This window comes from Heterocephalus glaber, unplaced genomic scaffold (assembly GCF_053883595.1).
Source record: "Heterocephalus glaber isolate CG9 unplaced genomic scaffold, H.glaber_assembly_v1.0 deba00001452, whole genome shotgun sequence".
NCBI lineage: Eukaryota > Metazoa > Chordata > Mammalia > Rodentia > Bathyergidae > Heterocephalus > Heterocephalus glaber.
This window is the reverse complement of record NW_028258302.1, coordinates 20262168-20289051: the sequence shown is the minus strand read 5'-3', so window position 1 is coordinate 20289051 and position 26884 is coordinate 20262168. Positions and strand designations below refer to the sequence as shown.

Below are 26884 nucleotides of genomic sequence, written 5' to 3'. Positions count from 1 at the left end.
TTTCTGGATTAAGATGGAATCTCAGTGTTTTAATCTGCACTTCTCTAATGGCAAGAGATGTTGAACATTTTTTCATGTGTTTATTGGCTATTTCTACTACTACTACTACTACTTCTGAAAAGTGTCTATTCATTTCAGTAGTCCATTTTTTTATTGGGTCTTTATTTTGGGGAGGTCTAATAATTTTTAGTTCTTTATGTATTCTAGATCAGTGGTGGCAAACCTACGGCACATGTGCCACAGTCAGGTGTTATTATCACTGAAAATTCTAAAAGGCTCACTATCATTGTTTTAGATGTTAGTCCTCTTAGGAATAGCTGGCAAACATTTTTTCCAATTCTGTAGGTTGTCTCTTCACTCTGTTTGTTGTTTCCTTTGCTTTCCAGAAGATTTTTTTTTTTTTAATGCGGTACCAGGGATCAAACTCAGGACCTTGCATTTGCGAGGCAGGCATGGCGCCACTGAGCTAAATCCCCAGCCCTGCACAAGCTTTTTAATTTGATACGATCCCATTTGCTGACTCCTCGTACTATTTCTTGTGCCACTGGGGTTCTGTTCAGAAAGGCCTTGCCTATGCTTATGTCTTCAAGAGTTTTACCTATTTTATCTTCTGTAGTTAAGTGTTTGTTTTAACATTTAGATCTTTGATCCATTTTATTTCAGTACATGGGGAGAAATATGGGTCTAGTTTCAATCTTGTGGATGTGTATGACCAGTTTTCCCAGAGAGAAGCTACCTTTAATTGTTTCATATTTTATCATTCCAGGTACAAATGATTTTTCAAAGGCCCATTCAGTAACTTTAAGACAATCCTTGTAGAAAATACCCTTTTGTTCCCCCTTGTGGTAGTGGGAGTTGAACCCAGAGAAGGCTGAGCTACATGGCCAGCACTTTTAAATTTGTTTTAAATTCTGAGATAGGATCTTCCCAAATTGTCCCAGTGTGCTTTGAACTTATAATCCCTCCTGCCTCGGCCTCCAGAGTAGCTAGGATTATAGGTGTGAGCAACTGCAATCAGCTCACTTTGTGTATTTAATGTATATAAATCCAGAGGCTAAACAAGTACTGTATAGCCTTTACTGAAAAACATGAAGTCAAGAAACAAATTAATATACTTGACTTCGCTTAGGAAAAGGGACCAAAATATGTTTCTTTCATAATTGGAAGAGAATTTCCCACATTTACTTATTAGAAATGTGTATGGGTATGTGTGTGTGTCCTTCTGGTGTGTACCGTGTACAAAACATTTAGAATCCACTTCTGACCAAGACAAAATTCATAGCTCCATGGACTATTCATGCAGGATGAACTGGAGGAAAGAAAGAGTAGTTATAATGACGAAAATATACGAAGTTACTACAGGAGTCCAAAGGAAATAATTTTAGCAGGTGGTGTGACTGAATTTTATATAAATATAGAAAGTAAAGTGAGAGGACTTGGTAATTAATTAGGTAACTGGGTAGAGAAAGGACCAATACAGAGCAGAGGGATACAAAGAAAGCTCTTAGATTTCTGGCTTCTTAGATGTGTGTTAGTCACTGAAAGAGGGGATACTGCAGGAGACATTAGAGACCCCAGGGTGAAGGAGAGGAAGATTATGGACTTATGGTTAAGAGTCTGAAATGACTGAAACACTTGAGTATAGAGATTTATTCATAATATAATAAAATATGGGATGACATGATGAGTATTTCTTCTAATATGTGGATAATAACTCACAGTGAATAATGACCATACCCACAATGTAACAGGAACAATAAGTTACACACTGAACTCTAATGCCAGAAAAAATACACTGGAATCTGCATCATTCAAACAGATCAGTTCTTTATCTTTCTGTACGTTTTCTAAGAAATTACCAGTTTCAAAATCTTAACTGACATAAACTTACTATTTAATGGTAGAGCCCTTGTCAGCTTTGAACAGCTCTAACCAGTACAAGCCCATTTAAGTGTCTTCATCCACTGATCTTAGTTCTTGGCTCTGAAATGAAAATCATATCCTCTCTAAATTGATAACAAGTATCATATAGTGAATTCAGTGCTGAGAGCACAGTGCTGAATAAGGCATCATGCTCCTTGCATCCAAATATTCTAATGATTGAGACAGACAACCAGAAAATAAGCATGTATCAGGCAAAGGTTAATGCTATGAAAATTAAGGCAGGTTACAGGACAGACAGAAAGGGTTGTGATGTGTTATATAGTCAGAGATTGTCTTCTGAGAAAGTCATATCAGAAGAGGCACCTGAAAGAGGCAGACTTGGAATATGGAAGAGCATTCCAGACAAAAAGAACATTAAGAGCAAAGGGTAGAAGTAAGTTTAGAAGTGTGGACAACAGGGAAGAAGTTCAGTAGCAATGTAGTGCAATGAAACAAAATGGAGAGGAACAGGAGAAGGGACCAGCAATGCAGCCAGAAACCCCATGATTAATGACTTCATAGAAATCTCCAAAATGCTATGAGAGTATGAACTCTTCTATGTTTGAGCCCCTAGTAAAGAGAGACACAGGATCATTTTCAGTAGGAAAGGGATGTGACTGGATCTGTGTTTTAAAAAGGTCACTCATTCTTGCTGCTGCTGTGTAACAAGTAGACAAGAAGAGGCAAGACAGAAGCAGGGAGATGAGTAATGAAGTGCCTGCTGTCTAGGAGAGAGGAAAGCGTCCTTAGAATACAGTAATAGCAGTGAAGGTGGTAAGAATGGGTCAGATAGGACCTGTGGATAAAGTGGTTGTGGGGTGTGAGAGAAAGAGGATTTAAGGATGAGTTACTGGGCCGGGGATTTAGCTCAGTGGTTACACTGCCTGACTTGCAAGCACAAGGACCCAATTTCAATCCCTGGTACCAGAAAAAAAAAAGAAAAAAAAGAATGAGTTACTGCCTGAGCAACTGGGGTAGACTGCAGAATGATTTACTGAAAAAAGGGGGAACAAGGTTAGCAATGAATACCTGAAGAAATGGACTGTTACCCAGGGGCCATAAACTCATATTCCAGCATACACCAGCTGGGACTTCACTGTGAAGCAAAAGGGAATAACACAATAATAGGACAATTAAACCAGAGGATGTATATTCTGGCCAAAAGCATTGGTGAAATATTTTTTCCCTTTAAACACTGACAGGAAAAAATGACAGACGTCTTTAACAGACAGAATGGCCTCTTGGAAGGCAAGGAAAGGTTGCTATGGTGTAGGGAAGGGGGAGAGAGACCCACATACTCCAGATAAAAGTTCTGAGGTTGTAAAGCAGAAGATATTACGGAATTAAAGTTCTTGTGGGGAGGGGGAAAAGGAAACAAGAAAAACTCCAAAAAGCAAGAATAATGTGAATGGAATTTTCTCTATATATATTAAAGTGTATTATAAGCTACAGGATTTGCTGTAGGTTGAATATGGTTTAAGGGTCCCCAAAGGCTTCCTATATTGAAATTTAAACCCCATTGGGAGGTACTGAGAAAGTGGGAATAGAATAAGACTATGTTATTTAGAGGTGGGATCTTGGGAAGGGACAGGGAATAGGCAAGATCATTGGTTCCCATGCTGAATCCTGGTATCTATTTAAGAAGTGAGAGAGTAGAAGAGACACACACACACACCCCTACATGTTCTGTGTCTCCTTCCTTGTGATGCTTGTACATCACCACAGGTCTCTGCCAGCAAGAAGACCAACTGCAGACCTCCAGAATCATGACTCTAAATAAAACTCTACTGCCGGGCGATGTGGTACATGCCTGTAGTCCCAGTACTTGGGAGGCTGAGGCAGGATGATTGCCACAAGTTCAAGGCCAGCCTGGACTACATAGTGAGTTCAAAGCCAGCCTGAACTACACAGTGAGACCCTGTCTCAAAAAAACAAAAACAAAATCAAAATCAAAAACAAACAAAAAACCCTCTATAATACATTCAGTTTCTGATATTGTATTTCTGGTAACTGAAAACAGGCTAATACAGTATTTAAGATAGCACGTGCACACACACACGCACGCACGCACGCACGCATGACAGTAATGGATTGTAAGACCAGTATTCTTTGCTACTAAATTCTGATACAAAGGGCCATCCCAACAGCAAGAGTTCAGACCAGAACATGGTTCAGGATGTATCTGGAATTATGCTGAAACTGCAAATTAGTAGCCCTTGGCTAAATCTAGTGGGTTTTCTTTGGTTGCTACCATAGTATTTGTTGATGGATTAGTTACTAACATTTAAAAGTTTCAGCTTTGTTTTTATTTTAGCATAACTAGAAGTTTCTAGCTTCTTTTCAAACAACATTTTACATAATTTTATATATATAACAGCCAGGAATGATCATTTCCATTAACCAGAGCCACCTTCTCTCTATATGTATCCGCTACTTTGTATGATTTTCCAGAAAATGAGGTCAATATCACTTGTCATTATCATGCTTGTACTGTTGTTTTTCCTTGTCTTTTTTAAACTTTTATTTTGGTACTGGGGATCAAACTCAGGACCTTGTGCTTGTGAGGCAGGAAGCAGAACGACTGAGCTAAATCCCTGGTCCTGGACTGTTGTTTTTCTTTTTTTTTGGTACTGGGGATTGAACTTGGGACCTCGTGCTTGCAAGGCAGGCAGGAGAACCACTGAGCTAAATCCCCAGCCCCTACTGTTGTTTTTCTTAAGGAGAAGAAATCTTTTTAGCATATGTCTCTTAAAAAGCTATTTCCTCATTCCATGAATTTTGTGCATTTGAAAAGACAATACATTTTAAAGTGTGGATTTAAATGCAAATCACCCAATAAAATGAACTTATGTTTCACAGAAGACAGATACAACAATTCTCACAAAGAACTACCTACATTACAACTGTTGACTAAGGGCCTTTATCTGCTGAAAGTATACATTCACTGTCCTTTATAATTACTTAGATACATACACTCATCTCATTTTTAGGCCTATGGTGCCTGGGAAAAGATACAAACCAAAAGATTTCTGTGAAGAAGAACAAAAGGATAACTGGGAAAGATCAAGCTTGGAAGATTAAAAAAATATAAACAAAACAAACACCTCACAGGAATTTAAATGCAAAAATATCTATACATGTTCAAGTTGAGACCCTAAACAAAAACTGACAAAGGAACTCAACTATACCTCCAGACAGTAATACTTTAATGTTTGAAAACACAGAGTAAAATGTGGCTGCTCTGATAAACTAATCCCAAATTTTTGCCATAGTACACCCCCATCTAACAGTATCTAAATAGACAATTTCAATTTGGAAATTTTGCCTGTCCCAGGTAAGAGAATGCATATAAGCCCTTCTTAATCTTTCAGACTTGGAATGTCCCTGAATAATGGGGGATGGTGAAGAGTTCTTTAACAATCATTAATACAACCTTAACAATTCAAGTATCTATAAAATTACATGTTACACTCTCTGGATAAAGACACTGAAATAACATCACGTCAGTGTGAGACTATCATTTTTCCAAATGAAAAATACCTCATTATAAGAAAGGACCAAGTCTTAAGATCAAATCTGAATCACAGCTATTTGACCTTAATATTTAAGAACATTTTTAAACCTATAGTATAAAACTCAGTCAATAGCTTATTATTCTGGTATGTCTTATATTTGATCATCTACATCATTTGTGTAAACTAGGCTCTGAGGAATCTCATAATCCAGCCATAAGAGAGTTTTTGGAAAAGCAAGCAGCACTCTCTCTTTAATTATTTTGTTTTTACATGTTTTTATATGCTGGGCTCTCAACTTAGATAATTTTAAAGATATGAAAATCACTCAACTCTAAATTTTGATAAATTAAACGTGACCCAGAATGCAATAAAAATCTTGTCAAATTTGGGGGAATCTCATTTTCTACTACAGTTTACTAAACTTTAGCTCCTCCTAGAATGTCTTGATTTCTAAAAACCAGAAAGTGAACTCCTAGGAGACCATAATAACCCATTCTTAACTAAAAATAAAAGGTGCCTACCTGAATTTACCAATAACCCTAGTAAATAATAGGAAACACTTTCAATTCAAGAAGTTCAGTTAAGTAGTCTTAAAATGTAAAAAGCATACTTGTTATACATCAAGATATTCTCTGAATAACATAGACAATGATCTCCAGAAACACTTTAAATTCTAAACCTTAATGTTTACACTAATATAGCGTGCAGTATTTAATTTCTAGAGTTACATACTAAAGACATAAAATACTCATTTAATGATGAGGTTTCCATAAGAATACAGCTCCTTTTGGTATCATGTAATAGTTCATTAAGAAGAGGCAGCAGCTGTGCTCTGAATGTGAAGACAACAGATAGAATATTACCAACAAAATATATTACCAACAAAAATTTGGAATAGGGCTGGGGATTTAGCTCAGTGGTTCCGCTGCCAGCCTCACAAGCATTAAGGACCTGAGTTCGATCCCCGGTAGGAAAAAAAAAAAATTTGGAATAAAAATAATTTGCAAAGAGAACACATCTGTTGAAATACCATTTAGATATTCAAGACTAGGAGACAACTGATGGAAATGGGAAGTACAGAAAGTAGCTATAGAAAAAAGGAGGTTAATGAACAAACACACACCATCATCCATCATGGCTCACTCTGTCTTACCTGAGGAGGAGTAGGTGTGGACGTGGGTCGTCCTATGGGTGGAGTGGGATTTCGGCTGCCACCTCCAGACATAATCTCCTCAGTTATGTCTTTACCTCCCTGGTTTGGATCTCGAATTCTTATCTACAAGGTTAAGTAAAATGCCAAATGTACAGATGGTCAGTTATGTACAAGATTTATAGGTATATGAGTTAAATGTGCAAACTAAGAAAAATAAAGTTGATAATCACATTAGATGTTCTTAAAAATCACAGAACCATATGGGGTCATTCAAAACACTTTAGGTCATTAGCTCTGACATGAGCTACTTAGAATAATAAGTAAAACAGGGATATAATAGGCTGAAATTCTAAGTCAGAAAGGCAAAAAAAATTGTACTTATTAAGATTCACAAATTGATTTTATGTACAACATTTAAACAAGGCTCATAAGAGTTTTAACATATGAAAGTTACTATGTAGAATGCAGTTTTAAATGCTCTACATAGTACTTGAGATTTTCTAACAATGAGTAATATACATATATAATGATATAGGAATAGAAATTTATCCTGCAAATAAATTTATATACAAGTACTCATGTAAGGATGCTCATTGAAATATTGTTTTCTTCCACCAAAGACACAGAAACATCATAAAGGCCAATCAAGAACAGAGTAGTTCAAAAATTATCCTATTTCTTTACAAGTAGATATCAAACAGCCAGGAAAAAGAATCAGGGAGATGAAAAAATGAAAGATATAGAACAGTGTCTACAGTGTTCTCATTTTTAAGGCTATTTGTGCTTACAGATATCAGTGGGGATGGTGCTAGACTGAAGATGGGAGTATCTGGATCCAGGCATCCCATAGGACAGTGTTGAGGCATGAAGGACTTTTCTGTTGTTCATTATCTACATAGCTTAATTAAGGGAGTTTGGGGTTCTTGAGACTTTCAGAGAATTTACTAATAATGCCATCTGGATCCAGAAGCTTACAAGGGAGCAGTTCTTCAATGAGAATTTCTGTATCATCTACTTTCTCAGGGTCAAAACTTTGTTTCTACTATAATTTTAAGTACTGTTTTGATTAACTTATTCTAATTTCTCCTTCAGTAATATCTATCATTACTGTCTTCCATTTTCATTGTTACCTTTATTCATTTTTCTGCATCGTGAAAAGTGTTATTCAAGTTCAAATCCTACCATGCTGATTCAACATTTCTAAAGCACAGTTTTTTGACTATAGGGTGATGATACTCTAGCATCTCCTATTTATTATGACGTGCACAAAGAATTTTCTAATAATAAAGTACCAGGTTTTGAACATCACTAATTTTCTTTTTTTGTACCAGGGATCGAACTCAGGACCTTGCACTTGTGAGACAGGCATGGTGCCACTGAGCTAAATGCCCAGCCCTTGAACATCATTAATTTTTTTTTTTTGGTACCAGAGATCGAACTCAGGACCTTGTGCTTGCAAGGCAGGTGGTGGAACCAGAGCTAAATTCCCAGCCAAACATCATTTATTTTTAAGAGTTCTTTAAGAGTACTGTGATAATGCCACTCCCATCTATCTCACCTGTATGAATACAGAAGTCTCTTTATTATAAAATGAACCCATTTTGTGTGTTCTGATGGAAAGTGACAGCAAGCCACTCTTATACAAATGTTCTGCACTTTGAATTTCTATTACTATGTATATTCAATTCTACTGGCCTGCCTTTCTTGGTCAGAGGTAAAACACCTGTAACTTAATAAAAACAATCAGAATACATTTCTAAAGTCTGCTTTTTGGTTATTTTGTTTTTGGGAAAGGATCTTGCTATGTAACCTAGGCCAGCCAAGAAATTGTGATTCTCCTGTCTCAGTCTCCCAACCCTGGGATTGTAAGTACATGCAACCATGCCACGCTTGCTTTCTGTTTTTAAATCTATTCCAAAAATTTTTTAAATTTTTTCTTGTTGTTTATAATATTTTAGCTCCTTTTATTCTTGTGCTTTTTTTTTTTTTTTTTTGATACTGGGGATCAAACTTGGATTGTGCTATTTTTTTCTCTGTCAGTTTATATTTTAAAGGAAAGTTAGTTAGGACTGGTGGTAAAAGGGCCAGAACGTAAGATCTGAACTGAAATTCATGCCACTGAATGAGACCTTGGCACTTGAAATTCTCCTAGTTCCAAAGTTGGAATGCATATTGTCACGTAGCACATCTAGCCTAGTGAACAGTGAAAGTATATTAAGTAAATAGTAAGTACAACTTCTAGTTATATTATCATAAAAACCTTCGGGTCGAGTTGAGGAGTTGGGATATAATGGAGAATAAAAAAAAAAACGGCACAATCAATTGTAAACTGAGATGAATAAGAACTGGATAAACATATTTGATAAGTGAATAGACTTCTCAATTTAAAATAAGAAAAATAAAGATCTCTTACAGTTTTTTTCTCTCTCTTGGCTGGAGGGGGCTGTTGCTGCGTAGGCACTATGATAGGTGCGGACTGATACACTGGCTGACTTGGGTAAAAAGGCGTTCCTGAAGAATTAGAAAAAAATGAAAAGTGTTCAGTTATTTTGTCAAACAATATATGACTATGAATGGTACCCTGTCACTAGATAATCCTTTCAAAGAAGTAAAAAATAAAAACAAAAAATCCTAAGCCTTCTAATTATCTCTTTCCACAAGTTCTCTTCCAGCTACTAAAGTGGTCAAGAAATCATTCCCAAAATATATAATGTTTTGAAGTAGCTATAAACATTCAATATAAAAACAACTAAATTCCTGCAGACTGAAATGAGAGATCTTTTGAAAACACGAAGTGTGTTATAGGGCTACTTTTTTTTTAAAAAGTGTGTCATAGGGCCCAATACCTGCCACAGTAATTCTCAAACAAGAGCTTATTTATCTAAGTATATGTGTGTAGGGCTTTGGTTACAGGCAGCAGGGAGGATATTTCTAATTATCCTGGGGTAGGGAGTCTAATAATTCTTACTTATGGATAATCACTATCATAAGGAGCAACTATTAAGGCTTGATAAATACCTTAATATGGGGGGGGAGGGTGGCCTAAAGACATAGTCCAGATACTAAGGTACAAGTTGCAAACTACATTTTTCTAGCATTCTAGAAAAATGTAGAAAAAAATCCTACACCTTTGCTCTACCTGTAATCTACTTTTGTTCCTATCCCCTGTGTATACCAATCTGAATCAGACTAAACAAAGTCCGAGCTGGAGATGTAGCTCAGGTGTAGAGTGCTTACCTAACATGCCACAAGCCCCAAGTTCAAGCCCCAGAAGGAAGAGACATAAAATTCGAGTCACAGGACAGGTATGGCTACAGTTATCCATTTTGGAGCTAGTAGAATATGGCCAACATCTAAACCTTGAGACTGGATGACTCAGTAAATAGGTAGGGGTTGAAAAGAAGCTCAAGGATGAAATCTTTTTAGAAGTCACAGAAAGGAGAAAAGCCCAGCAAAGGAGATAGAAAAGAAAACTAAGGTAGTGAAGTGAAGAAAACTGTTCAAGATTGAGGAAGTACTTAATGTCAAATGGTCCTGAGAGGTCAACTAAGATTTGTTAAAGTAGAAATCATTAGCGATCTTGACAAAAGTTCTTGGGTAAGGGCTGGGGATTTAGCTCAGTGGTTCTGCCACCTGCATTGCAAGTGCAAGGTCCTGAGTTCAATGCCCAGTACCAAAAAAAAAAAAAAAAGTTCTTGGGTAAGAAGGTAGGAGATATAGCCTCGTTCAGGTACACTGAATAGTAAAGTAAATAGAAGAACAAAAGTAAAGTCAGTGAGGATAGATAACTCCTTTTCTTAAAAGCTTTGCTGTAAAAAGAGAAACTGGAGAAATAGGGCTGTAACTGGACAAGAATATGAAGTAAAAAAATTTTTAGAAATATGGGAAGGAGACAAAAATGATTTTATACTAATAGGACTACTCTATGAGATTTTTTTTTTAATGACAATGTAGAAAAAAAAGAAATGCTAATGTAGTATCCTTAAATGGGTACATGACAGGATCTAATGCACACTGATTAATGACAACAACAAGAAAAGAAATGTGTGTGAAGGTAGTTAACACAGATAAAAACTAGAGGAACTAATGAAAAATAAAATGATATTGGCTCTATTATCATTGTCATTACCAAAATCTCCACTACTGTCATCAAAATCTTCAAGTGGAAATTTCTGGGAAGCAGTAAAATTTGCAGTACTAGAACTCTGCAGATTAGCAACCAAAATCAGAGAATCAGATTTAGAAAAGATTTAAGCAGAGGATAGGACTAGGATTTCAGGAAGTTCAATGTAAAAATCAGAAAGAAAAATCTCAGACATTTTCTAGCAGTAAGTAAACTATTCTCAAAGTACAGCTCAAATTGGCAATTCTATGCTACCCTATTATGTCATTAGTTCCTAAACCCAGAAAATATACCCTTAAAATTGGTTTCAAATGCTGCTAGACAAGCAACATAATCTGAAGTGAAATAAGATCCAAAAAGTGAACTACCTCCATTGGGAAAAAAAATCACATTCTTCTCATGAACCATTTTTCAATTACCATAACTGTGAAAATCTGGTATATCACACACATCCAATAAATAGTTCCTGAATATTCCTCATTTCTATTTGATTAAAATGTATTTTTTGCATTTTGTATTTATCAGTTAAGAGTTACTTACTGTCTCTGGAAGTTAGGCCTCTTATACATGGAATGAAGCAGTTTATTTACATAAGGAGGTCTGTCAACTGCAATCTAATGGCTGAATCTACCCTACCACTTTATTTTCTAAATAAAGTTTTACTGTAAAACATCTCCATACAGTTACCTGTCAATAGCTACTTTTACACTACAGTGGCAGAGCTAAATAGTTGAAACAGTGATCACAAGGCCCGAAAAGCCTGAGATTTTTGCTATCTCATTCTTTACAGAAAAACTGCTGATCCAGTTCTACATCAGTAGTTTCAGAATCCTAGTTTATATAAAAGGTACAAATGATGTGTGGCAAAATTTAAAACAATAATCATGAAATAAACATACACTCTTCCAGGTATCCCAACTTGAAAATTTTATAATGAACTATTCCTATTTTTAAAATTGTTTCATCCTACTCTTTTGTTGTGAAAACAAAAGGTCTCTTATATCAACTAACACGGACAGTAATAGCAGTTTTCTTTAAAGATTTTATTGACAAAATTAAAATTAGAGTAGTCTTGTATGTTTCTTCTTTTTTTACTTTACTTTTTCTTCATTTTACTTGTCTCTAATATTAAAAGATCTGGGATAGTTTCTCTAGTGTGAGAAACTGAAAGTGTAAATAAGGATTAAAATGAATAATTGATAATTTGAAATAGGAAAATGTCCAAAGGTGTAGGGGTGGTGGGAGGGCAAGGGGAAAGGGAAGACGGGAAAGGAAAAATTATGAGAAAAGAAAAAAAAATGGAAATGAAATCTATGTAAATAGGGAAGGGCAGAGGGGGTGAAGGGCACACAGGCAATGGGGAAAAAAATAAAAACCAAGATACATCATGTACAGGTACAAGCACCCAATGATAAATGTAAACATATCGTATACCTAAAATGTACCAATAAAAGAATAAAAAATAAATAAATAAAATAAATATAAAAGATCTGGGAACTACTGGTGCAGTCAATATTTAGATTTCTTCTCGGTTGTAAAGCCCCAACCACAACATTCTTTTAGTTTGTTGTCAATATTTATTTTTTATTAGTGCATTTTTGCAATACATAATGATTATGTTTCCTTGTCAGGAGTTGGTACATGTGTATAACACAGATTACTCAACGAAAACTTTCAAACAAAAAAAAAATTTTTTTTTTTGGCTTTTTGAGACAGGGTCTCACTTTGTAGTTCAGGCTGATCTTTAACTCACTCTGTGGTCCAGGCTGACCCCAAATTCATGGTGATCCTCTTGCCCAAGCCTTCCAAGTGCTGGGATTACAGATGTGTACCACCTGTGCTTGGCTTCAAACAAATGTATTTTAAGATCCTAAAAGGGAGGGATCTTAACATCTGCATTCCACAAGATACCCAGCACAACGTCTTAAGCACTGCAGATCTTCTAAAAGATGTTAAAAGCTGATTTTTTTTCCCCACCGCCACAAACATAGAGGTTAAATATTTAGGGTGACACAGAAAAATCATTTATCTTACAATATACTCAGAACAATTATTTCAGTATACAACTACAACACCAAGTATGGGATTACATCTCCAGGAAAACAAATGTAACTCAATTTGTGATATCAAAGTTTTCCTGGACCAGGGATTTAGCTCAGTGGCACTGCACCTGCCTTGCAAGCACAGGTCCTGAGTTCAATCCCCAGTACCGTAAAAAAAAAAAAAAAAAAAAAAGAAGTTTTCTACCTCTATATAATGCACTGGGTATAATAACTTCCTGAGCTCTGATGAGTTGCTCAGGAAAAAAGTAAAAAGATGGAGAGATGGGGGAAGTCACATAGTTAAAAGAAAGAGGAGCATATTGGTTTAAAGAAATGCTGAAGAGGACCTTTTACTATGGTAAATTCTAAATCTTTTTTCCCCCTTCTTCATCAGCAGTACTACCACAATAAACCACATCCCTTTGCCCACAAACTTAAATTTCCATCTCGGGCCATCACCCCTAGAGTTGGCCTTAAAATAATTTCAGTTCCCCTCAGGTATTTTTATGACATTACCGCAAAGCATAACACATTTTTTTGTCAAAAAAATCACAGAAACATGGGTGTGTCAAACCCGCGTTTATTCTTTAGAATATTTCTATTGATGAATTAATTTTAATTTTGCATTTTATTATATTAAACAATAAGTGCTTAACAGGAAAAAAAAAATCACAAAAATAAGGTAATGAATTTTTAATATTTATTGAGTATAAAAATGCATCAAAATCTTCATCATTGATTGTTTTTTGGTGTACAAAGTCTAAAAAACAACAAAAATAAATTCCTATATGAACTACAATGAAAATACCAACAGCACTCTACAAAAAAATAATCTTTACTTCAATTATTACACCTGAGGCAGTCTTTGTACAAGACAACAGTATGTTCCATATACACATATCCCTAAGCTAGCCAAAGATCTACTTAAAAATAATTTTACTTCGATTTCAATTTTCAGAGTAAAGACCAAAACAATGCATGAAAACAGTGGCTTACAATACAAGTAAGTTAGGGCCAGGGATTTAGCTCAGTGGTTCCAGTGCCTGCCTCGCAAGTGCAAAGACCCAAGTTCAATCCCTGGTACCAAAAAAAACCAATACAAGTAAGTTAAAGGGATACACAAGGAGTACCTCAAAAGCACTGGCAATATTCTAAGTCAAAACCTGGGCAATGGTTACATATTATTTCACCTTAAAACTTACAAATATGAAACATATGTCCACAAGTATCAAGTATTTCATAGTAATAATAAAGTTAATAAAGCTGGGTTAAATAGACATACATATTTGACTCATATAATAAAGTACTAAAACATATGACTTTGAAACAGTAGTTTCGTAAGGCAATACTGACCAAGGTAATAGAAAGTTTTTATCTCCTATAAGAGAAAACTTTCTTGGGATATTTTAATACAAATCAATTCTGCTGTAATGATTCTTAACGAAGTCACTGAATCTGACTGTTAGGAAATTGGTTAATGGATTACTATCTTGAGCAAGTTAAAATTTTAATGACTTTTGCTTTGCTGGTAGTGGAAGAAATCAATGCTTACTGAATCTTAAAGGTTAATTTTTTTAGAATCCACTGATAATATACTTTATTCTTCATTTTCTGTGAAATAAGTCATAAAATAAGTCATATGCAGTAAAAATTTGTTGAAAAGTATCTTTCATTACTGCCTACTTCAGTATTGGTTAACATGTCAGGTATAGGTTAGCATTTATTTTTCTACCTTAAAAACAACTTTAATTTTTCAAAGCATTTTCAAAGCATTTTCACTTGCACTAATCCCCAACATCTCTCTGGGACATAGATCTTATCACAATTTTGCAGATGGATGCATCTTGAGACCGTAATGTTAAGTGAAATTAATCAGAGACACAAACTTAAGAATCACATAGTTTCTCTTATATTCTGAGAAACTCAAAATATAAAGAACAAAATAAAAGACAGATAATAACAAACAGGGAGAAGGATCTTTTGCAAAAGAGAAGGGGACCAACAGATGGAAGGGTGAAAAAAGAATTAAGATGCATTATGTACATGTACCAGCTCCTCACAAGGAATTGTAATCATTATGTACTGCAAACATATATCAATAAGAAAATTAAAATTGAGTGAGAACTTTCCCTTCAAAAATTTTTCTGCAGCTTTGGAACCATAGATTCATTGAGTTACACTCAGTTACTGCAGATTCTCCAAATGCTTGCTGGTCACTGTTCTAAAGATCTAGCAGTAAAAACACAAACTAAAATCTCTGCCTTTGTGGCTATTATATCCCAATGGGAAAGACTGGCATTAACAAATCTGTGACAGTACTTAATTGTCATTTTGACTGGATTAAGAGTCTCCTAAAAAGGTGATTGGATCATGGGGGTACTATGCTCATCACTGGATTAATCTCCTGATGTTCACAGCTGAATGCAGTGTTAGGAGGTGGGGCTCAGTTGGAGGGGATCACTGGGACGTGCATTTGAAGGGTATATCTCCTGCTGGCACTCTGGCCTTGTGCTCTGCTTCTACCTACCATGAGGTGAGCAGCATTCCTTGGCCAAGCCCTTCCACCACGATGTTTCTGCTTTGAGTCAGCCAACCATGCATGGACTGAACACTCTGAGATGCTGAGTCAAATACACCTCTCCTCCTTTAAGTTGTGGGTATCAGCTATTTTTTCCCAGCAATGGAAGGACTGATCAATACAAAACTCTCTCAGATAGGGGTAAATGATGGGAGAAAACAAAATCAAAGAAGGGAGATAAAGTATATTTATACCATCATCAAAGTCTGGTAAAATTCTATGTAACAGTGAGATGACAGCAGATTTCAGGACACATAGGCTCTTTCTAGTAGAATACCAGCTCCTTCAGGTGTTATGAGCTAAATATATTCCTATAATACTCTTTCTTGTAAGCCATTCTCTAAAAATGTAACTTTTAAGACAGAACTATTTGCAACATTTTATTTTTAAAAATCCTTCCAGCCATTAAACTTCAATGCCTAACCCACCAAACAAAACGAACACAACAAACTAGCAAAAATTGCTTCACGTTTCCTACTTACCATATGCACTGGGGAAGTCCCCTGGTCCTGGTCCAGGATAAAAAGGACCTGGCCCTGGTGGTTGAACTGGATACTGTTGTGGGGGCCCAACATAAGGAGGACCACTATGACGGTACTAGAAGAGAGAAAGTACAGACATTTATACAGAATACAAAGGCAGCTTATTATAGAAAAATAAAGTTCTGTGTGTGTGACAGAGATCATTTAAAGGAGGTGAAGGGGTGGTTGGTTAAACGTTCAAAACACTTGCTTGTCACTCAGATGCTATAAGGATGATGAGAAAGGTGTGCCTTAGGTAAAACCATATAGCAAATCAGCACAAGTCATCAGCATACTGTAAAATGATTTCAGGTTGGTAGCTTTCAATGACATTAAATGACATCACAGGAACAGTATAATTACCGAGTCCATTTTAGAGCAGTTGGTTGTGCGAAAAGGACAGGAGAAAGCTAAGAGATAAACAATTTCTCTATCATCTTAGAAATATTTTAGCAAAGAGATATGTAAATATCTTCTTACAGTTTTATAGAAAATGATAAAATGACTAGACTTTTAACCAATTAAAAAGTTCACACATCACCAAAAACCGCTGCCATCACCCAGCCTCCCTGTTCCCTCTGATGAGAATCTAAATTAATTCCCACTGGACTGCAGAACTACCCAAGCCTGAGAGATACATTACCTGTGGTATACAGTACTGAGGACCCTGGGGCACTGGGTATGGCATGGGCAGATGGTTAACCATCATGATGTGCTGATTGGCCTGATACACTGCAGTGGGGGTCTGTGCACCAGGACGAATGGAAGGACTGCTGTTTGGGATGGAGGCTCTAGGAGGCTGTATCTGAGGCCTCTGGAAAAACTGGGAAAGGGAGAAAAAAATTTTTTTAACAAAGGGAAACATACATTTTACTGTCTTTAGTATTCTCCTTTTTTACACTAATAAAAATCAAATCAATCTGAATTACAAATATACATGAAAAGACAGTAAGATGCCTAATGGCTGGGATCACAAAATATAATACACTAGGTGAAGTTCTGGTCAATGTACCCACACATTTGAAAACAGTAGAGTAGTCTCAACTTTTAAAGCCTCTGCTATTTTAAAATACAAGTCTTACACCATAATCATTAATTTTAAAATGTACAATAAATGTAAAAAAAGGGGTACCTATTGTTTCTTTAAAAGTTGTTCTGCTGTATAAAATCATGGACTCTTTTATAAAGAGGCAGTGGCTCATATCAACTCATTAAAAATTAAAAACAGACCCTGAAAAAAACTACTACTCAAGTCATTCATAAAATATGTAGAACAAGAAATCTATCTGAACATAAAAATTCCCCCATTCCCCTCCCCAAACCTACCTCCCCTTTCTTTTTTCTTTCTTTCTTTCCTAGTGCTAGGGATTGAACCCAGGGCCTCATGCATGCTAGGTAAGCACTCTACCACTGAGCTACTCCCCAATCCCTGAACAACAACAACAAAATTTATCCCAATTCATCAGGCTAAATTAAAACCATCTGTAGGGATGACATGTGCTAAACTAAGCTTTCTTTTTCAAAAAGGTGAAACTCTTTTGAACCCCATTCTAAACTGACTCCAGTCTTCCTTTCCAGCACAACTTTCAGTAAAAGCAGAGAATCTAGACAGGCCTAAGAATGGTCTTGAATAAGCAGAGCTCAAAATATCTCAAATGGCAACTGGTACCTCTACTTATTTATGGTTCTCAGTAAAAGCTTAAAACCTTGAAAGAACATATTTATAGGGTATTTCCAACACAAAAGTATTTACTCAGCAGTAAAAAAAAGTCAATCTCATTGTAATAATATGAGGACAGAGTAATAAGGAGCCCATGCAGAACCAGTAGTTTGTTACCTGGATGGGTCTGAATCCTCCCTTCAATTATGAAGCAAGAAAGCAGCAGGAAACAGAAAGAAAGCCAATGGAAAAGCTTACAGATCAGTAGGAAGAGGTAGGACATAGCATGCAACTCAACAAAATATCTTTTTATTTAGTAATAATAGGAGAAGAAAGAAAACTAGAAAATCAGAATGACAACTCTTCACTTGTGAGAACTCAAGCACATGTGGAATTAAAGCTCAAACACATATAATTGAACATAAATTTAGTGACCAAAAAAAAAAATCTTTCAATGGTAGCCACAAGTTATAGCAACTTAAAAGCAATTTAAAAACCTGGTGGCAATAGTACAACTGAGACTACTGATTTCTATTTGTGGCTCTCACAGGTGCTCATTATATAATCTGGCATTATTTAGCTTCACTACAATCTATGTTCCATCTCAAGTAGAGAAAAAAAGTTAATAATGAAAGTGTCATTTCTTATTTGGGGGTTTGCAAAACTTGTAAATCATAACTATACTTTTCATTATATATCATGTTCTTTGTGATAGAAACTTACTCTTTTCAATGAATTGAGCATGTAAAAGGTCACATATAGCTCAAAAATGGAAAGCTATAATAGCAATCTTAAAATGTGATCCAGCTCCAATATCTTCTTCTTCTTCTTTTTTTTTTTTTTGGGTACCGGGGATCGAACTCAGGACCTTATGCTTTCAAGGCAGGCAGCAGAACCACTGAGCTAAATCCCTGGCCCTCCAATATCTTCTGAATTGTTTCACAAATCCAGACATGAGTATCACTACTGGTCTGGATAAAGTCAAGCTTTGACCTTTGGGTCCACTCAGATCTTATTTTGTCCTACTCTTAAGCATCAAGATACACCAAATGCATAAGTAGCCAAATGTATCTTGAGCTAAAGTGGGAACTGTGATCTAGCACCTAAGGCTCATCACCATTCAACCTTCATATCCCAAAGCAAAGAAAGCCCCCCAAAAGTCTAAGTAACAGAGAAGCAATAGACAGAAAGGTACAGCAGGAGAATGGAATAAATGGGGGTACCCAATGAGTGATGCCACACAGAGGAGTTGATACAGATGGAAAAAGCACAAGAAGCAAATTTGATATCCCAATAACCTAGTATAGGCCACAACTACAGCAACAGTCTCCTAGTTATCTCCGTTGAGATAATTCTGACAGACACAACAATTTTTGTTGGCCACAAACAGAAACAATGAAATAGTATTACTACCATTAATAGACGGTGCTTCTCTTAATTACATGACAGAAACAATCTCTTACATTTATAAACGTATGTTTATAGCATTTTTGTAACATGGTTAATAAACTAGGAGCCACAAAAATGCTAAAGGCCTCAAGGAGAGGAGTCATTTATCTAGCAAATTTATTGGACTTTACTAGGTGCCAAGCACAGTGAATAATGATTCATACTGAGATTCTTTTCCATCAACTCTAGAGGGCAGCCAAGCCAAGTATGTCAGGTAGACACAGGTGATAATCTATTTTGGTTACATTATGATGAAACTCTGTAAAGGCACTTATATGCTGCCTGAAGAGACACAATGTTACAGGAGTGGCAAAGGAAGAAGAGAAGAAACTAACCTCACTTTACAAGGAGAAAGAAAAATAGATATGGACAATGTTTTCCACAGTTTTAACACCTTATATGTGAGGATGTCAATCACTATATTCCAATTATTCTGATGGATTCTTATCCAGCTTATCTAGAATAACCAAGATTATATCTTATTCAAAGAAGTTTCTGAATGAATTAAAATTATTTCCTTCCGTGATTTCAAAGAAAAAATTGTTCCTAATGATACTCCTAATATTAGCATATAGCAGAGCCAATAAAACACCAGATTTGTGGCTATACAGTATTGATTGATATATATATTAATTTTTTTTTTTTTTTTGGTACCAGGGATCAAACTCGGGTCCTTGCGCTTGCACAGCAGGCAGCGAAACCACTGAGCTAAATCCCCGGTCCTATATTAATTTTTATACAGCAAGATTGCAGCTCTGAGGCTAGGTAGAAATGTATTTATACAGGCACATTAAGCAACAACAGTGACACTTTATACAGCACTTACTAGCTACTAGGCAACATTCCAAGCATTTTTTAAAATTAGCATGTATGCAATAAATAATGAACCAAGCATTTTTTACAGATATTAACTGATCCTCAGAGAAAATCTGAAAGGGAAGTACTATTATTAATATCCCATTAGATATATGCAGAAATTGAGAGACAGGAAGATCAATAAGTTGCTGAAGGTCTCCCATCTGTAATTTAACTATAGTCGGGTTCTAAGTCTATACTTTTTCTTCTAGTAGTGCTAGGAATAAAACCCAGGGCCTTTGTTGAGCTGACAGGCAAGTGCTCTACCACTAAACTACATGCTCAGTCCTCTAAGTGTGTACTTTTAACTGGTATATATACTACTTCTTTCATAAAATGGAATTGAAAAATATATTTAAAAATTTTTTTTCATTTATTAAAGTAAAAGACACATTACCTTTAATCCTCCTCAAGACACGTGCCCCCACTCTACCACCTTTGGACATACTTATCCCATCACTCTTGCCAGTTTCTGAAGCAATTCTTGAAGTCCTTTTTCATGTCTTCAGTTGCACTGTTAAAGCTGCTCAATGTCCTGAATCAATTTAACATGTTTAACTTTCATGGTCATTTTGACTTTGAGGAAGAACTCAGAAGTCACAGGCTGCCATAGCTGGTAAATAAGGAGGATGAGATCACATGATAATGTTTTTAAGAGCCTGCCTTTAAATTGGATGGCAGTTAGCAGCAGTAGACACTGTATTTCTTTTATCACGCCTTATAAAGACACTCATGAAAGAGGACTTCCAGAACTGCTTCAGAAAGTGGCAAGAATGATGAGATAAGTGTATTTGAAGTAAGGGAGACTCTTTTGAGGGAGATTAATAGTTTTTTTTCCAGTACTGGAAATCAAACTCAGGACCTTGAGCTTGCCAGGCAGGCATGGCGCCACTGAGCCACATCAACAGCTCCCTGGTTGAGGGAGAAGTAATAGTAATGTGTCTTTAACAGTCATAATTTTTTAAAAAATTAAACATTCACTGTATATTTCTATCACATCTCAAATGAGTGTGGGTCAGCTTGAAGAATTCTTTCTAAAGGCTGATACAGGATGTGGGTAGGACCTTTATCCAACTATACTAATTAGTGGCACATCCTGCAACTGTAATTGACTCCTAATAAGAAAAATATTTCTTTATGATTCAAGAAAATATTTCTTCTACCTTCAAGACTCTAAGTCACTGGCCCTTTCAAAGTAACTGAAAATTGTTCCTAGGCTTTTCACATCTTTTGTATACCATTTCACAAACCTACTTTTGCTCAATTTCACTACATTAAAATTTTTACAATGATAGGGTATCTGGAGCTTGATTTTTTTCCTCCTATAGGTACACCACAATACATACATACACACACACACACATACACAAACACACACACACACACACACCCTTTTCCATGTCAAGAAAAGTTGTAATGGTTGGAAATGTAAAGAAATAAAGAGGTGGGGTCTTCTTTTTGTACTCCTTCCTAAGCTTTCGATGGCAAATGCAGAATTTGACTTAGTAATGGTACAAGAAATTCAAATTCTCAGATGGGTGTGTATGGCAGTAAAAACACAAGGAATGTACGAATGTGTGTTTCCCCAAAAGCCTGCAATCCTTTTGAATCCCTTTTCCTCTCAGTTGCATGATGAAGAATCAATTTAAGAGTCAAACAGTCATGACTAGTAGGACAGCACAGGCTATTTAATCTATCTACTCAAAGTTTAAATGTCTTCTAAGCATGACTCTGTGGGTTGGTTGTGAAATGTTGGCAATTAAAGACACAGCTGTTTCATAGGTAAATGGGGTTCTGATACTCAAAGGTCTTTCCACTGGCACTAAGTTTTCTCTCTGTATCATTTACCGCCTCACTTAATGTCTATCCCTAAAACTACAGTAAAGTAGTTTTGCCATAGGAGACAGATCCTTTAATTATCTGAAGACTGCTGTCACTGTGAACTTTTACACTACTGTCTTGTTTGTTCCAAGTCAATCCTTCTTTCCCCTCTACACTGCTGTTAAGACCTTGAAGCCCCTGACCAGCTGGCTCTTTTCTCTCAAGCTGGTCCAAATTCTTAAAGACTCATTAAAGAGAGAACCAAACATAATACCTATGTTGGTTCCACTCAGAATGTATTTGATATTCACTCAAAAAATATTTGTTGTAGGGGCTGGGGATTTAGCTCAGTGGTTTCACTGCCTACTGCGCAAGTGCAAGGACCTGAGTTCGATCCTCGGTACAAAAAAAAAAAAAAAATTTGTTGTGGGCCAAGGATTTAGCTCAGTGGCACCGTGCCTGCCTTACAAGCGCAAGGTCCTGAGTTCAATCTCCAGTACAAAAAAAGAAATTGTTGAGCTTGAGATGCACCTCAGTTGTAGAGTACTTGCCAAGCATGTGCAAGGCCCTGGGTTCAAGCCCCAGTACCACATGAGAGACATGAGAGACAAGAGAGACGGGGGGGGGGGATGTCGAGGGACTGGGAAGGTAAAAGTGTTGCTGAATGAAGAAATACATCAATCTTATTACTGCCAATTATGATTCATTAATGAAATCAATCACAGGAACTGTTTTTGTCAATCACATTTTACCACTGACTGGTGCTGAATTACAATCATTAAAAACCCTTAAATCTTCTTTACATGTAATTTGGCAGTAAGTCATGCTCTTCACTTCTGTATGTATTCTTACAGTTTGGCTTTAGGCATCATACAGGAACTCTTTTGTTCCTTTAAAAATATACCTAGCAAATTCAACCTATCATTTCAGATTGTACAGATTTTTTTGGATTATATTTATATTGTGCAATATCAAACCCATGACCATCAGAACATTTGACAGGCATGTCATTTGTCCAAGTCACTAATTAAAATGGTGAAAGGGGCTAGAGAAGAAGCAAGAAGAATGCACAACCTAAGAATTGTCTCCTAATTTTAGGTCAGTATGTTTTAACTCCTTTGTTTTCAATCGTTTACAAGTAATATTAGGAGAACAGCAGACAAAGGTGACAGCACTCATTTAGGTAGTATTTGGGGTGGATCCAAAGAGCTAGGATACATTTAAAGCAAACACTGAGCTTAGGGTACCTGTGGTTGCCTACTTTCCCAGAAACACACCAGAAGCCAATAGGAAAATGTTTCCTCTTGGAAAATCCTTCTAAAGATGTTGTAATTCATGCCATTTCCCAAAGCTTCCTGACCAAAATGCTTCTAATTATAATGTATCATTTTTCATGACTTTGCTCACTGAAAACATCAAAAGACAAAACACATCTCTAACACATTATGCAAATAAAAACTGTTTTGAAAACCACCGATTCATTTTTAACAACTAGAAAAAGCCTATTCAATCACATTAATTCTTCCCTTAAGGAAAAAACTCATTACTTATTAATTTTCAAAGCAATAAAAGAATATCAGAAGTATGCTTTCTGAAGCCCCAAGCTTTAACCAATATATATTTCAGCTTACTGAAAAGATAAATAGTAAAATCTTTAATTAAGAATTTTTGTATCTTTTTTTTTTTTGGTACTGGGGATCGAACTCCGGTCCTTGCGCTTGCGCAGCAGACAGCGAGACCACTGAGCTAAATCCCCAGCCTGAATTTTTGTATCTTTAAAAAGTGTGGGGCTGGGGATTTAACTCAGTGGCATCGCGTCTGCCTGGCAAACTCAAAGGTCCTGAGTTTGATCCCCGGTACCAAAAAAAAAAAGTGTGAAGTAGTCTCCAATGAAAGTGCTATGATTCTCTAACAAGAGACAAAGGAGAAGCAGTAAAAGAGTCCATATAATGGAATATCACTTAGGTTATCAACCTGATATTCACCTGATTCACAACAACTTATAATGATGGTTATTCCATTCTAAAATTTTTGTGTATTTCCCATCTGCCTGTAGTCAATATTATATAATTTAGATGTCACTAAGAATCAGAAGGTGTAAGCCTAGAACTGAGCTGTCCAGTACAATATCCACTAGCCATATTTGATGACTTAAATTAAAAATTCATAGGGCCGGGGACTTAGCTCAGTGGTTTTGCCGCCTGCTGTGCAACTCAAGGACTCGAGTTCGATTCCCAGCACCAAAAAAAAAAAAAAATTTCATGTCTTTATCTGCATTACCCACAGTTCAAGAACTCCCATAACCACATGTAACCAGTAGTTAGAGCAGTGAAGAGTGTAGATTCAGAACACTTCCATCATCACAGAAAATTCTATTACACACTGGTGCCCCAGAGGATTATGTCCACTGGAAGGAAAAAATGCCTTAAGGATTCTGTCAAGATCAAGGGATGTTCAGTCAAATTATAAGAATCTGGGAAGTGAGCAACCTTGTTGTATAACAATTCATGCATAGCTAAAAAGAGCTTGGGAAAAGGGAAACAGTATGCTATCTCACTGCTGAAAAAAACTGACACCTACCAAGGACCTATTATGTGGCAGGAACTATGACATGCTAGGTACTTTTTTTTTTTTTTTTGGTATCGGGGATCAAACTCAGGTCCTTGGCTTACAAGGCTGGTGGTGGAACCCCTGAGCTAAATCCCCAGCCCATGCTAGATACTTTAATCGCTATAATATCCATAGGAAATAGGAGCTGTTACTATTACATCTCAATTCTGTATAATTTATGAGCATATTGTACCTTTTGCACATAAGGAAGCTGAAGCTTAAGGATAATTTATAATGAAATTGAACTTGAATCCTGGTTATTTGGTGGGGGGGATACCGGGGATCAAACTCGGGACTTGGAAAGCGGTATTTTTCTTCACTACCTTTGCCACCATCCTACAACCCCTTGTGAACAAAACATCAGATGAAACTGCCTACCACGGTCCTTAACAAGCTTTGAATTCTGTTCATAAGACTGCTTAGATGCTTGATCTGGATCCTATGAACTCTGATATTTCAGGTCTGGCCCCAGATGTAAGCCCCAAGCCTTTGTTTATTTTACTTTACAAATGTAAGAAACTCCCTATAGTGGTACTAATAAATCTCAACCAGGAATGTAACAGCATAATTTCCAGTAGAGACACCTTTAGGGATTTAATAAAAACTCAACATACGATAGCTATTGTTTATAAAAGTTGTTTTGTTGTTTTTTAAACTACAGCAGGAAAACATGCAATTTCAATGCTTGCCACCAGGTAACATATTCCATGATGACACATAGTATTAAGTCTTATGAAGTTTATTGTTTTTTTACACTAAAATCCAACTGCTTTGAATGACATATTATTCAGTATTTGTGAACACTATGTGAACTACATCACATAACAATAAATTGCAAAATGATTTTCATCTATAAACACTTTTAAATACCAATTCTCTGGTCTTAATGAAAAGACCAGTCATGATATATAACCAACACTTGATCTCTACTGTGAAACTCAAAAGTACAAGGACAGAGACATAAGTAACTTCAAACCATAACGACATAAATTTCAATAACGAAACACCTGAAATAAACAACATAAGCCAGAACCTAAAGCATACCAAGTGGCTTGTTTTAATTTGAGAAAATTTTTTCTTCTTTCAGCTTTTAATAACCTTGGAATTTTCAAAGATCAATGTAAAAATAACTGACATGGGCCAGGGATTTAGCTCAGTGGTTCCAGCACCTGCCTTGCAAGCACAAGGTCCCAAGTTCAATCCCCAGTACCAAAAAAACCCAAAAAATCCAAAAAACAAAAACTGACATTATTTTCTAAAGCCAAGTGTCTTGTATATACAATTAGCCAGCATTTTTGTTTTATCATTAAATAAAACTAATTCCAAAAGTCTTTCAGGCTATAAAGTGCAAAAAGAATAGAAAATTCTTATTAATTTAAGGAATCCCTACAAAAATTAAAAAACTAACAAGAGAAGGAAAGATGTGCTGACATAATACTAGTGGAAGGACAGTATGCTTGACTTGCAGGGACTCAAATGGAATTCTACCTTATCATGTATAGTTAAAGATCTTGTAAATATAAGTAAATCCAAAAAACATTTCCTATAACAGTTTCTTGACTCTATTAGGAACAAAGAAAATGACCATTTAAAATCTTGTGATTTCCTTCATTTCAATTCAGATAACTTCACTCTCTCAATTCAGATAACTTATGTATCCAACTACTCTGGATAATGTATGTGGCTTTCTATTCAAAAGCAATTACTTCCAGGGTTTTCATTAATTGGTAATCCCACCCAAAATGTCAATCTACATTTACTCCATAATGAAACAAACCAAACTGACCCCACATTTGTTATGAATGCAGGGTACCAAACTCTACTAATTATCTACAATATATACAGCATTGATGCAGGCACCTCCTGCTTGGCAATGTCATTCCAACTCCATGTTTATCTCCCTCCATTTTCCCAAAGTAACAACTATTTCTGCCTCACCTAGTGGTATAGACGTCCTTACTCACTTAATTCTCTGTGGTATAATGAAAAGAATTAAAGTGGTATTTGTTGAGAATTTTTTATGGTACCAGGGATGGAACTCAGGATCTTGTGCTTGCGAGGTAGGTGGCGGAACCACTCAGCTAAATCCCTGGCCCTCTAACTTTAAATAATCAAAACATGCTACAATTTCATAAGCATCATTCTAAATTAAAATTAAAAACCTCCTAACACTTTCTTGAATCACATTACACATGAAAAATGGGGCTCAAAATCAATCTTTTCCTCAGAAAAATTTCTGAAAGTTTTCCTTGATTATTAGAATTAGAGAAAGATAAAATGTATCACATGCCTTTAACACTCATAAGAAAGTTAGAAAACAAAATTTCTCAAAGCTGACTCTAAATGCTTAAATATTAAGTACAACATCCTGATATGAGGACCACTACTACTGAACACAAGCATCACAAACACTTATTTTTATATTTATGCTATATTCATCACAAACTAAAAATTTTTCAGAGTAATAGTCTTTGAAAGACTGGTTACTGTGAATGAGAATGGGCCCAGACTATTTATTAATATGGCTCTGGCTTCAAAATTCACCCATCATTCTAGTAACCTATACTTGAGATAATCCACCAAAAGACTACAGCCAAAGGTAATGCTAATTCCTTATACTAAGTGTTGGCCTTA

At 36.0% G+C, this 26884-nt stretch overlaps 1 protein-coding gene across 27 annotated transcripts in view; it reads right to left on the bottom strand.

Moving 5' to 3' along the window:
* The window catches only part of Eif4g3 (eukaryotic translation initiation factor 4 gamma 3), a 363950-nt gene that overhangs the window by 165914 nt on the left and 171152 nt on the right, over nucleotides 1-26884 (bottom strand). For 16 of the 27 annotated variants that reach the window (XR_002396957.2, XM_021262986.2, XM_021262987.2 and 13 more), the window contains 5 exons: nucleotides 17693-17713; nucleotides 16499-16678; nucleotides 15817-15931; nucleotides 9005-9102; nucleotides 6592-6714 (listed from right to left, as the gene is read on the bottom strand). Coding sequence is in view for 26 of the 27 variants with exons in the window: in XM_021262986.2 (XP_021118645.2) it covers nucleotides 6592-6714; nucleotides 9005-9102; nucleotides 15817-15931; nucleotides 16499-16678; nucleotides 17693-17713 (537 nt within the window). In the remaining variant the exon portion in view is untranslated. The remainder of the gene's footprint in view (nucleotides 1-6591; nucleotides 6715-9004; nucleotides 9103-15816; nucleotides 15932-16498; nucleotides 16679-17692; nucleotides 17714-26884) is intronic. The other 11 variants (XM_021262988.2, XM_021262990.2, XM_021262994.2 and 8 more) reach the window with 1 other exon arrangement.